The sequence below is a fragment of the Perca fluviatilis genome, chromosome 5 (genome assembly GCF_010015445.1).
Source record: "Perca fluviatilis chromosome 5, GENO_Pfluv_1.0, whole genome shotgun sequence".
In the NCBI taxonomy this organism is placed as follows: Eukaryota; Metazoa; Chordata; class Actinopteri; order Perciformes; family Percidae; genus Perca; species Perca fluviatilis.
In genome coordinates, this window is record NC_053116.1 from 964,262 (window position 1) to 977,977 (window position 13,716).

General features: G+C 42.0%; 1 protein-coding gene across 3 annotated transcripts in view; it reads left to right on the top strand.

Moving 5' to 3' along the window:
* The window catches only part of LOC120558777 (dnaJ homolog subfamily C member 5-like), a 47,296-nt gene that overhangs the window by 25,286 nt on the left and 8,294 nt on the right, over nt 1-13,716 (top strand). For 2 of the 3 annotated variants that reach the window (XM_039800006.1, XM_039800008.1), the window contains exons 2-5: nt 1,213-1,393; nt 9,926-10,139; nt 10,338-10,509; nt 12,588-12,949. In XM_039800006.1, coding sequence (XP_039655940.1) covers nt 1,287-1,393; nt 9,926-10,139; nt 10,338-10,509; nt 12,588-12,685 — 591 coding nt within the window. In that variant the 5' untranslated portion in view covers nt 1,213-1,286 and the 3' untranslated portion in view covers nt 12,686-12,949. Of the gene's footprint in view, nt 1-1,212; nt 1,394-9,925; nt 10,140-10,337; nt 10,510-12,587; nt 12,950-13,716 lie in introns of those variants that run through there. The other variant, XM_039800007.1, reaches the window with a different exon arrangement.

The following is a 13,716-nucleotide window of genomic DNA, read 5'->3' on the forward strand; positions in this document are numbered from 1 at the left end:
ACAAAGGGCAGTGTGCAGAGCCAACTTAAACACTTAAGTCAGTCACACTCCAACATAGACGCTGGCCATAGACATGCAGCTTTACGTTCAGTGTAAAAGGTGGAATGAGCGTTTTGATCATGGAAATATCAAAGAGCCTACAGTCACACAAGAGCTCCTGAAACATGACAGCCTGTGTAAATACTCCTGACTGAAGCTGTTTCTGTTTTTGTGAGTCTCCTTTCGCCAAATGGCCCTGTGAAGAAAAAAAACCCTCAGGCCTGGTTCTGTTACCATCTGAGCCTCTAAAAAGTCAAGAAAAGACACTCTTTAGTGTAATTCTATCAGCAGCAGGGAGGCTTAATGGACCAAGTGCGGCATCCTTTACCTGAAAGGGACGAGTTTGAAACGGGGTTTGGGGATTGGATCGGACAGAATAGCAATGGTTTCTGCAAGTCACACAGTAAAAGGTCCCTCGGCATTTTTCATAGACAAATTAATACGAAGAAGAAGAAAAAACAAAGCGACCTTTAGCTTATCAGCTACTTAGTTTTCTTTTCTTGTTCTTCTTCCTGGAAAGAAAGGAATGCCCATTCTATAAGACTGTACCTCTTAAGTTTGTTCTGGCAAAAATATTATCATCACAAGAAAGATAAAGGTCTGGCGAACGCATTGATGTGGTTTTTATGTTTGTGGTGTCAAATATATGGGACACAGAGCAGGTAACAAACAGGGAACCATCTGCGTTCTTTCCAGATATTTTCTTTTCTTCGTTGTTTCTATCGGCAGTTGGTATGAACAGAGCCAAAGTTTAGGTCCGGTGGATTCCATAGTTACATGTCTGCGACCGGCACAGAATTTCCTACATTTTGACCAACGATGATGTTGCACACGTTGCTGTTGTTGCTATTTTCAGGATTCTGATTGGCTAACGTGGGCTTGAGCTTCTCGTTACACCGCCACCTACAGGTTTTTGGCGTGCTCTCGACGGCATATATACATGGGGACGGGTAAACAAACACTTTTCTGAAAACTGAGAGCTGTGCACAATGTTATTTTTGAAAACGGAGAGGTTGAAATGTCCGTTTATGAAAATAGCCAGCCACGTGTAAAAGTAGCGTTGTGCAGCATTTGACACTCACACAGGCAATCAACGTCCCAATTCAATTGCAATGCTACACACAAGTTCATATCCATATCATGAATGTACCTGTTTTTCTTCCTACCCGACAGGTGAGAGGCTGAGTGAGCGAGGGAGCGAGTAAGAGAAGGAACGAAAGAGAGAGCGAGAGAGAGCGAGAGGGGCCATGGAGCAGCAGAGACAGAGATCTCTCTCCACATCAGGAGAATCGCTGTACGTCGTGCTGGGAGTCGACAAGAGCGCCACGACAGAGGATATCAAGAAATGTTACAGGTATGTGTGTTACTACACTCAGCAGCAAGCCCCCATAGGCCATCTTTTATGGAGTTATATTCCTATCTTTAATCAAGAGCGCATTCTTTCAATTTGAGAGCATTTCTCACTGATATTACGTTCAGATTTTGTAATAATTTCCCTCAAAACCTTGCTCTCACACTCAAATAGTCACTGCTCGCGCTTGGATTTGCTCTGCTTGTGCTCAAAGTTTGTGCTCGCGCTTGGATTTTCTCTGCTTGTGCTCAAAGTTTGTGCGCTTGCGCCCCGGATTTGCTCTGCTTGCACTCAAACTTTCTGCTTGGACTCAGATATGTTGTTGTTTGGACAGATTTCCTGCTCTCAGCTTTGAACCTTCTCCTCGCACTCAGGCTGATTCTGCTCAGTTGAAAAAGTTTCTGCTCTCGGATTTCTCCTGCGCGCTTGGATTTTTTGTGTGTTATAACCCTATCAAAAGTCAACAACCAATAGAATGCCAACTGTAGTGTTGACCAATGAAATGATCCCAACCCCGTTGAGGGTGCGTTCACTTTACTTTAGAACGTCTGTTGAGGGCGACTGTAACCTGACTGTAACCAAGTTTATATATCCCCGCGCCGTTTATAGCTTTATCATAAGTATATGTCAACAATGTGCACAGAATGGTCGACGCACTTTCACCTGCACCTGTCAGGAAACGGGAGAAAGCTTTGAAGTGGGACGTATGAAGTTATGTCCACAACTACGAGGGTGAGTAACATAACTTAAGCACCTAGCTAGCTAGCTAGCATATGGCGCTAGCATATAGCCTAGCTTGATGTCCAGAAACAAATATATGTTCTTTATTGTATAGCTAGCTAGATTGAACGACATATGACGGACAGTGTGTGTATATGTGATGACCCTACTTTGTATTTTTTCCTCGTTTGGTTAACCATGTTCCTGGGATTTGGCTAATTTCATGTTAGAGCCAGTAGTAAAACCTAAACTGTAATATAACTGAAAGAACACAAGAAACTGGATTGTTTGTGTCAGTTTTTGCATCACTGTTGTTTGTTGTTCATCAGAATTTAGTCTTCATTCCTTCATATAACATTAGTTTGAAAATAGATTCATAGCAATCTGTATAAAACGTAATGTTAAGTTCAATTTTATCACTATAATAAAAACAGATCTAGAAATGATATGGTTTCTTATTTGCTCCTTAAATAGCAGCTATTTGTTTAATTGATACAAAGCAAACTGAACTGAAAAAACAAGTATTTTGTTTTACTTTCTTTTCATCCAGGTGGGGCTGAGGGGCTTGACCCCTGTTGATCTGTGTGTCATATCACCAACCCATGATAGCTAGAATTCACCCTGCTACTCCAGATCTACCTGCTGTATGGCTGGCCACAGACTACAACCATCTGCTCCAGATCTACCTACTGTACGGCTTGCTACAGACTACAACCATCTGCTCCAGATCTACCTACTGTATGACTGGCTACAGACTACAACCATCTGCTCCAGATCTACCTACTGTATGACTGGCTACAGACTACAACCATCTGCAAGTTTTGTTTGTAGTGAACATCATCAACAGCTGCACTTAAAGTATCTTGGGTTCATATGGGACTTGGTTGTTCTCCATACTGCATCAAACACTGTATTATTTTTTTGTGTTATATTAGTACAGACAACAGTAAGTATCATTACTTAATCACAGTATATATTATTCTGGTGTACACTGTTGACTTGACTCCATGCTATTGACTATACTTTAGCTTGCCACCTCAAAACTTTACCTTAATTGCTCTTGTATAGTTAATTTATCTTCTACTAGTTGTACATACCTCCTATTTAATTGAATTATTCTTAATTTGTGTTGCCATACCTGAATCATCCCTCTTGTGAACACTAGCCTTATCTTATCTTTATTCATAACCCTGCTCACAAACTCACCTGAACCTGGGTCATCTGTTTGCCAATATCAATGTTCCTGCTACAGTAAATCCTATAGGCACATTGTACTGCTTCACCGTAGTATGAACCATACACTTTTAAGGTTTTGTGTCAAATATGTGTACTATGTTTATGAATTACTCATTGTTTTGACAAGGTAAATTAAAGCTATTTACAAAGTGTCAGCTCTGGTAAATTTAATTGTACTGGTTTTTTTTTTATAAATGTTATGGAACATGAAAAAACAATTTGCCTTGATCAGGGTTTTAATTTGTTGCAAATGTGAACATGGTTTTAATAATCTGTATCTTATTGCTCTGAAAAACTACAATGATTTAAGAAATAGCAGTGATACTTATCAACATTTATTGAATTGATTGAATATATGGACAGACATTACAGGCACCTATTCATGTCAACAGAGAAAACAATAATTTGTTCTCTCTTTTATCACTTTGATTATCACTGATGGTGCAGAAAAGGGTGGAAGTCCTTGTAGATCTCTGGCACTTTGAGGACAGACCGATCCAGGAACTCTCCACTGTTGTCTTTGTATAGTATGCTCCTAATAAAGACAGATTCATAGACATCAACATGTATTATATTAGGTGTACATAGCTTGCTTTAACATCATTACTATCTTACCTTACCTTCTCTGATTTGGTTTTGTGGACATCAGTAATTTTCTCTCCCAGGCCTGGTTGTGCACCCTGTGAATTTAAGCAAGAAACATAAGTGTATGTAACATGATTTTACTATTATATTATTATTATTTTTACAATTGCATTATTATCAGACTTGCCAACCTTCTTGGTTTGTGCTACTGCTGCCTGTCCTCTGCACACAGGTGGGTGATGTGCTGACTGGAAAGGGTCCATGCACATAGTGCAGCTGTGATGCAGCTCAACGGGTACTTAAGTCACACCTGGAAGAAGAGAAACAAACCAACAAAATACTTGTTCTTTCTGCTCAGTTTGCTTTGTATTAATTAAAAAAATTACATTTAAGTTGCAAATAAAGCATATCATCTCTAGATCTGTTTTATTAGTGGTGAAATTGTACTTAACAGACTGGGTCCGTGTACTTTTGATTTTCATTTCATAAACAGGTATTAAAAAACAAATGGTTATTTGATTTTCGTTTTAAATCATGGGGATCAGACCTCCGGTGCTGGGTCTAATATTCTAATATTAGCTGCTGCAGCTAGCTAGCAGCTAGCTACCAGCCCTGTGAGCTTGGTCCCCGGTTCGCTTCCGGTGCTGACTGACTCTGGTCCGTCTGCAGAGCTACATTACCCGCTCTAGCTGACCTGGGAATCTACCGCGTTTCGTGATTTATTCATATTTTATTTACTTTGCAGTGATATGCTATGCACTGATGTCAGGCAGGCTTGCTGCTGCTTTTAGTCTGAGCCTGTGAGATAACTAAACTTCCTTTGAATATAACGTGCATATAAATAGACCGGAATAAATAAAAGTCCCCCCCGGGAAATAAATATAAGTAAAACATATGTATTTAGGCTATTTAACTATAATGACTAATGCCTATATATGTATTGCCTCATTTATGTATTTCATGTTCCATTTCATAGCCATATTTATTATGTAAAGGGGCAAAATGGACGATCCGTTCGCTCAGGAAGTTATAGACTACAGTTTCCCAACAGCAGCCGGGACATTCTAACGCATAACGTGAAAAAGCTTAACGTGGTAACTTAATGTACCTAAACAATGATCAATCAGATATCAATCAGTTATCAGTCACATAACGCAGTCCATAATAATTGGACTTTGGGTTAGATTTTTTTGACAGTTTTCAGTGGTTATGAGGAGCAATATGAGAGAGAAATTTGGTAATCATTGATCATTGTTTAGGTACATTAAACCACCTCTATTTGTTTCTGGACATCAAGCTAGGCCATATGCTAGCTAGCTAGCTAACTAGGTGCTTAAGTTATGTTACTCACCCTCGTAGTTGTGGACATAACTTCATACGTCCCACTTCAAAGCTTTCTCCCGTTTCCTGACGGGTGCAGGTGAAAGTGCGTCGACCATTCTGTGCACATTGTTGACATATACTTATAATAAAGCTATAAACGGCGCGGGGATATATAAACTTGGTTACAGTCAGGTTACAGCCGCCCTCAACAGACGTTCTAAAGTAAAGTGAACGCACCCTCAACGGGGTTGGGATCATTTCATTGGTCAACACTACAGCTGGCATTCTATTGGTTGTTGATGCGCTCTTGATTAAAGATAGGAATATAACTCCATAATCTTTGATATTGATCTTTCAGGTTGAGAACCACTAGAGGGAGTCAGAGGCCTGTGAGACATTTTGTTATGGGTCACAGGGATCCTGAAATAAACAACCTCTAAAAGAGGTTTTTGGCTAATATTTGGGTATACACTTTTACATTTTGAAACAAATTATACTCCCAGTTCTGTGTGAATGCGTAAATTCAGGAGCGCTCCATTTACAAAGCCAGATAAGAAGAAAAGAACAAAATTGGGGTTATTCTGTTCCTATTTGTGCACATTTCATACCCCTACTACTCACTACTAGATTTATTTCTTTTTAGTTATCTGTGGTTAAGTCGAGACCCACCTCTTGGAAATTGCGACCCATAATTCAAGCTCTTAACGCACAAACCAAACTAAGACTTTGCCTGCTTATGGCGCTTCAAACTAAATGTATATAAATAACAGCAAAAAATAGTGGTCCATTTGAAACCACTGGCACGGCTTCCTGGAACACTTGAATAAAACAGAGCCACCGTTAATGTTATAAGTACCACTTGAGCTTTTTCTGCTACGACCAGTCAAAATTAGTGACAAAAAGCTGCGGTCAAGTGGGGACAGTTTGCAGCCGTTTCCAGCCGCCTTCAGGCTGAACAGGAAGTCACACAAACACCCACATCCTGTTAGGTGCGATTCCGATTTAAGGCGAGACACGGCAGGCAAAAACATCATTTTTTTTTTCACTGGTCAATTTTGAGATTTTGGGCTATTTGTCTTCAATAACATGTATTCTTTCAGACTTGTGGTGAAAAAAAGTAAAAAATGCACATTTAGGTCTTTATTTTACTACACTTTGTCGGTTTGCATCGGTAGATTTCTCCTAAATTCAACAAAAGTTGGCGTTCTAAATCATCCCGCTGCTCCGCGATCGCTGTCTGCACCCTGTCAACACATATACCGTTGGAAAGCTCTCTCTCTCCTCTACAATGCTGTCGGATCCAAATATGGTCATTTCTTTTCATCAGCATCCAATCATGAAAGTAAAAGGGGGGATTTAACTCTCATTGGCTGATGCCAAATTCTGACAACGTGATTCGCTTAGAATCATCACGTGACGCGCTCTGACATTTCCGCGGTAGTTCAGAATGTCGAAAGAAATGCGTCGAAAATGGTCGAAAATCACCTCAGAGAAGACAAAAACAGTTGTCAGTAGTAAGAAGACCCAGGGGATTACACACTAAGACAGCAGATGATGAAATGCCTTCACGTAGTACGTCGATGTTTAAACTATACTATTCTAATATAATTACTATACAATACTAAACAAATCTGTAATTTTGGGATCCTAAAGTGGTTGTGAGTCCCTCAGGCTGTGGCAGACAGATCCATATGTAGCTGTCAGTGGAGCTGCTGTCCCCTCTCCTAGGAGAACTACCAGCTTCTTTTCTGGTGTTAACTTTTTTTGGCTATTTTTCCAAGGTGTAATTCTCTTAGTGAAGATGCTTTTTTCCCAGTGGAGGATGAAGTGCACCTCTGTTGGTGGTCACTGAGCCTGTCGCTCTCTCTGATCTGTCTGTCTGACCCAGTTGGTGGTCACTGAGTCTGTATTTAGTCAGGATCCGTCTCTTCTTCGTATCTCTGACAGTGTGAAGATAATGTGTCTAGTAACAATTTAGTCTACGTTGTTTGCTTTCTCCAATGTTCTAAATATTGATCTTTTGACTGATTCATAAGAAGCTCATCCCTGTGTATCACCGGATGTCCAGTGACAGTGCAGCATGGAGGCACTCAGAATGCCAACGCATGCCTCAACTTGGTTATATGGGCCCAGTGTCCAAAAACTGCAGCCAGTATGGCTATTTCTGCATTCAATGAGGGTGCCTCTGCCATGCTGGCTGTGATGGAGAAATTGTGGCTTCAGAGCACAGATTGTCAATGCAATGAAGGATGACGACATGGTTAGGATCTCAAAAGCCAATAGTGTCCATTGCTAGGCCTGTCACGATAGTCAATAAATCAAAAAATAAAATAAATCAAAAAATGATTAAAAAAAATGAGCTCGATAATTTTTCCGGCCGCGATAATTCCCATTTGCATGCTTGTTTGTTTTTCTCTCTCTCTCTACCAGAGAGACTGGAGGACCACTCTCGGTTCCTTAGCGTAACGAGGAGTGAACCGTCTTGTCAGTCGCATGGTCTTCGTGGGGGCGGGACTCCTGGCGGAGAGAGAGACAGAGACAGAAAACGCTAGTTCAGAGTTGGGGCAGGGTTTCCCGCAGCATTTTGCAGTTAAGGCGCCGTCAAAAAACTAAAAAGTATATGAGCGATATCAACCGTGTTACTCGGCGTCCCGTTTCTCCCTTTCATTCCAAACCACACAGCTGACAACCTGCAGGTGGAGGCGGGGAGGGGGGGACAGGCTCGGATAAATATAGGGTACTAGGCTCGGACACACACGCCGCTGTGGACTTGTGTCAGTCTCGCAAGCGGTTTCAGGAAAGTGGCTGCATGTGTTCGACAATGCACAGAACATTAACCGGTACAAGCCTACAGCTGTCCACGGACACGGAGTGTGGAAAGTGTGTGTGTGTGTGTGTGTGTGTGTGTGTGTGTGTGTGTGTGTTGTGTGTGTGTGTGTGTGTGTGTGTGTGTGTGTGTGTGTGTGTGTGTGTGTGGTTTGTGTCGGCCGCCCCATGAAGCTCCGACCTGCAGAGGAGCAGAAGCCGCACCTTCGCCAAAATGAAGACAGAAAAACAGAACTATTTTGGTACAAACATTTACTCGCCGTGTGGCAGATAGCCATATAGATAGATTACATTTATTAATTATATATTATTTAAATGTAATATTTAGTGTTAAATAATTGTTAAATGTAGTACAGAGTCTGTAGTCTATCGCACAAACACTCGAGGAATGCTGCAAACGTTTGACAGCCAGCAGGCTATGAATTGCCTGGGAGAACATACGTGTCACAAACGGCAATTCCACAACTGTACATCAGCGTGAAAGACGACATACTAAAGAGATCAAAGACATATTGTGGATATTTAAAATGTCTTCCAGTTCCAGTGTTAAATATTCTTTAGAAATAAAAGTGTATTGATCTTTGAAAAAGTGTACCTGCCATTATTATGCCATTATCATTAGATGCAAATTGGTCTCTCAACGACAATATTATCGTTTATCGCAATCATTTCTGGGACAATTTATCGTCCAGCAAAATTTGTTATCGTGACAGGCCTATCCATTGCAAAGTGCAAAGTGGAGCCTTAAAAGTGTAAGCACAGCCAAAAAAGTGAAAAGACACCAGCAGGAGATGTAGGAGGGCCCTACATATGGTAATGGAATGGATATGTAGACTGTAAACTAACTTGGGGGAACTAGGCTGTGTAATGGTTGTGTTCTGTCAGTTTGAAGTTTGTAATGTAATGGTCTTCAGTTGAAGCCCATGTTGATGTGTTGTTTTGGATGTTATGATCAGTGATGGATGAAGCAATAATGTGTTTTGGATGTTAAACAGTGTGATACATGGATCTTACTTGGACCTGAAGGGATATGTGTCTGTAATTCATGGCTTTCATTAGAAATTAGTAGAATTTTTTCCCCATCTAATATGTGAACACAATGAAAAAAGAATTTTGAACCTGGCTTTATCCAATACTCAGATTTCGTTGTTTTTTTATATATGCAAATTAGCGCATATTTAATTAGATAATGCATATTTAAACATTAAATTACAGAAAACTTGTAATAAATTTTGTTCTCATCTTAATGTTAAGTAATCAACTGGGAGAGTTTCATGGTGATATCTGCTAGTTAAAAAATTTACCCTATTCACCTGTAGTGTCTCGCCTTAATTAAATGTTATCAGACCCAGATATCAGCTTGTACACACAGTCTCCAGTTGTTTTTATTATGACAGAGTAGCTCTCAAAATGCTCTACATGCGATGATCGTTTCTAAACGTCACTACCAGCCTCACAACATGTGTTCTGTACAGAATAAGCCTTTAAATCAGACAAATAGCAGTTACAATCCCTCCAATCCCTTCAATTCAAAAACAATACAAAGTTCATATGAAAAGTCATGTTGAGTCGATTCTGAACCAATCAGCTGTTAGATCAGCTGAGAGGATGGCGTTTCCCAGCATGCCCCTGGGTCCACCAACTCGATCTCGTGAGGTTACCATTGCCCATGTGTGTGCATGACATCAGAGCAAGTTGGGATCAAGTCGCACACACATCTACCCAGCATGCACTGGGCGGCGATCGTCGGTGATGGATTTGGCGCAGGTCTAAAATGTCTAATCTTTTGTGTTCCAGCATTGCAAGTCTTTCTTCTTCTTTTTTATTAAATTTTTTTTTTTACAGGAAACTGGCATTGAAGTTTCACCCGGACAAGAACCCGGATAACCCGGACGCGGCTGAAAAGTTCAAGGAAATCAACAACGCCCACTCCATCCTGAGCGACGCCACCAAGAAGAACATCTACGACAAATACGGCTCGCTGGGGCTCTACGTCGCAGAGCAGTTCGGAGAGGAGAACGTCAACACCTACTTTGTTCTGTCCAGCTGGTGGGCGAAGGTAGGATGGAGGCCAACATGCGTGCATTCTTTCTTTCTTCGTGACCTTTAAGGCTATCATTTACACCGCTCCATTTTTTTCATTTTGAAGAAAAAGGGAAAAACCACATGTAGAACACATGAAGTAGAGGACTAAATAAGCAGACAGAATAAGCTCTCTCTCTCTCTCCCCCACCCCGCCACCCCCTTTGTCCCACAGGCCTTGTTCGTCTTCTGCTGCCTGTCCACAGGCTGTTATTGTTGCTGTTGCCTGTGTTGCTGCTGTAACTGTTGCTGTGGTAAATGTAAACCTCGGCCGCCCATGGACCAGGAGCCCGAGTTCTACGTCTCCCCCGAGGACCTGGAGGCCCAGATGACCGCTGACGAGAGAGGTGAGGGAAACATATCAGGCTTTAAACGCCCATGGGCCCTATTTTAACGATCTAAGCACACGGCGTGAAGCGCCTGGCGCAGATGTGTTTAGGACATGTCCAAATCCACTTTTTCTAGTTTGACAGCGGAAAAAAGGTTCTGTGCGCCGGGCGCCTGGTTCTAAAGGGTTGTACTTAGTGTCTTCATTAATCAGAGGTGTGTTTTGGGCGTAACATGCAATCAACCAATCAGAGATCATCTCCCATTCCCTTTAAAAGCCAGGCGCGTTTGGACCTTGGAGCATTGCTATTATGATGGAGGATTTGCACCGTAATATTTTTATTTGTAATCTTCTGCATGTGTGTGTGCTGCTGTGCGTTCCTGTGTGTGTAACAAGCATAGTGTGCGCGCTCTGTGCACAAGCCTAGGAGCATTTTACTAATGCTCTGTTAAAATAACAATGAAATGCTGCGTTTTTGTTGGTCAGTGGCGCGATCACTTCCTGCTGCCTTAAAGGAACACGCCAACTTATTGGGAATTTAGCTTATTCACCGTAACCCCCAGAGTTAGACGATACAAGTTGATACATACCCTTCTCATCTCCGTGCGTGCTGTAAAGCTGTCTGACGGCTCCAGCCCATAACAGAACAGGCAGGTGAATGGTTCCAGCAATCCTACTGCTCCGAATAAGTGACAAAATCCAACGATACCATTTATTATTGATTTAGATACAGGTAAAATCGGTCGACACAGTTTAACAGTAAACAAACCAGGAACTATTTTCTCAGGTCGGAGAAGATTATAGTACTTGGGCGGAGTGATATGCTCGCAGCAAGCCTGTCTGAGAATATAGTTCCCGGTTTGTTTACTGTTAGAAGATGGCTGTGTCTCATGTTACGTTGTTTTTTGTACACGCTGTGACTCTACAAATCACAACATGTAAACAGGAACATGTTGGAGTTATTTTGTCACTTTTGTCACAATTCAGAGCAGTAGGCTAGTTGGAACCAGTTACCTGCAGGATCTGTGCTGGGCTAAGCTAATGCTGGAGCCGTCAGACAGCTTTACAGCACGCACGGAGATGAGAAGGGTATGTATCAACTTGTCTTACTGTGGGGGTTACGGTGAATAAGCTAAATTCCCAATAAGTCGGCGTGTTCCTTTTAAGATAGCAATATGCCCAGAATGCACCTGAACACACCTCCCTGTAAGACCAGCACGCCCCAGAATGCACCTGATCACACCTCCCTGTAAGACCAGCACGCCCATGGGCCACAGATGGGCGCAGGTGCATTTGCTGTTTAAACCACATGGACGCGTGCGCTGGACGGGAAAATGACAACGGCGTCGGTCTTTGCGCTGCGCCGGCTGCAAGATAGGGCCCCATGTCTCTTCTGACAGTTTTCTGACAGCAGGCTCCTGTTGAACCCTATTACCCAATGTTGTACATTCACAAAACTACATGGGATATTTTACACACAGTCCCTAAACGGTCCCAGAACATGAATTCTCTTTGACGATAACTCTCACATCTGTGTAATCTTATAGAAACATGACATTCACAACACTTCACACATCGTAATCAATATTAAGTCCCAACCCTTCTACGATCCAACCACAGGGAACATAATCAGCCTATCGTCACAATGGAGGATGTGTCTATTTTATTAGTGGATTATGTCAGGATGGATTATGATAGCACTCTGCATCTTTGTCAGCAACTCGAGCTTATACACCTGATGTTTATTCTTAGTGGACTTGTGCTTAATTTTGATTTGCAGCGTAAGGTGTTTATGAGGTAATAAAAGACACTCAATCACTGCCCGTGGCTTTACACAACTGTGGCATTTTCTCAGCGCCATAACACTTGATTCAGCAGTTTGACACATATTTTGCCTTTAACAAATGTTGCAGCCCCCCTGTGATTTCAATATTGCACTAGTCCATGTTGTGATTTATATTTTGATTACATTTGCAAGCCCTAGCTTTAATGTGTGTGTGTGTGTGTGTGTGTGTTTTTTTTTGTTTTTGTGTGTGTTTTTGTGTGTGTGTGTGTGTGTGTGTGTGTGTGTGTGTGTGTGTGTGATGTCTTCCCCAGATGGCAGTGAGCCCATCATGATGCAGCCGTCCTCAGCCACAGAAACCACCCAGCTCACGTCTGATGCCCACCAAAGCTACAGGACCGACGCATACTAGACACACACACACACACACACACACACAGCTCACACCTTCTGGTAACCACAGCTACAGTATCATCCAATGGTTCCAACACACACACACGCACCAGCAAATACTACATACAATCACTGACAGTCAGTCAGCCAGCCCACACCTTGACCTTTAATTCACGTTAATTTCTAATGAATGTGAATTGAGGGGAGAAGGAGGACGAGAAATGAAGCAGGACAAATAAACCCGAAAAAAAAAAAAGATTCTTTTAATACTGGTTAGACAGAACGCAACAACACGAGTGATCCTGTCCAGAGTAACCATGATCTTAAAGGAACATGCCGACTTATTGGGAATTTAGCTTATTCACCGTAACCCCAGAGTAAGACAAGTCCATACATACCCTTCTCATCTCCGTGCGTGCTGTAAAGCTGTCTGACGGCTCCAGCATTAGCTTAGCCCAGCACAGATCCTGCAGGTAACTGGTTCCAACTAGCCTACTGCTCGAATTGTGACAAAAGTGACAAAATGACGCTAACATGTTCCTGTTTATATTGTTGTGATTTGTAAGTGAAGCGGGGTATAAAAGGGTAAATATGACACAGCCATCTTCTATCCCTAAACAAACCGGGAACTATATTCTCAGACAGGCTTGCTGCGAGCATATCACTCCGCCCAAGTACTATATTCGCCTGAGAATATAGTTCCCGGTTTGTTTACTGTTAGAAGATGGCTGTGTCTCATGTTACGTTGTTTTTTGTACACGCTGTGACTCTACAAATCACAACATGTAAATAGGAACATGTTGGTGTTATTTTGTCACTTATTCGGAGCAGTAGGATTACTGGAACCATTCACCTGCCTGTTCTGTGATGGGCTGGAGCCGTGAGACAGTGTTACAGCACGCACGGAGATGAGAAGGGTATGTATGGACTTGTCTAACTCTGGGGGTTACGGTGAATAAGCTAAATTCCCAATAAGTCGGCCTGTTCCTTTAAGAGGGACAGATGAGCTCATAGTTCTGCTCCCGTTAGTCATGGCAGATGCAGTCAGAA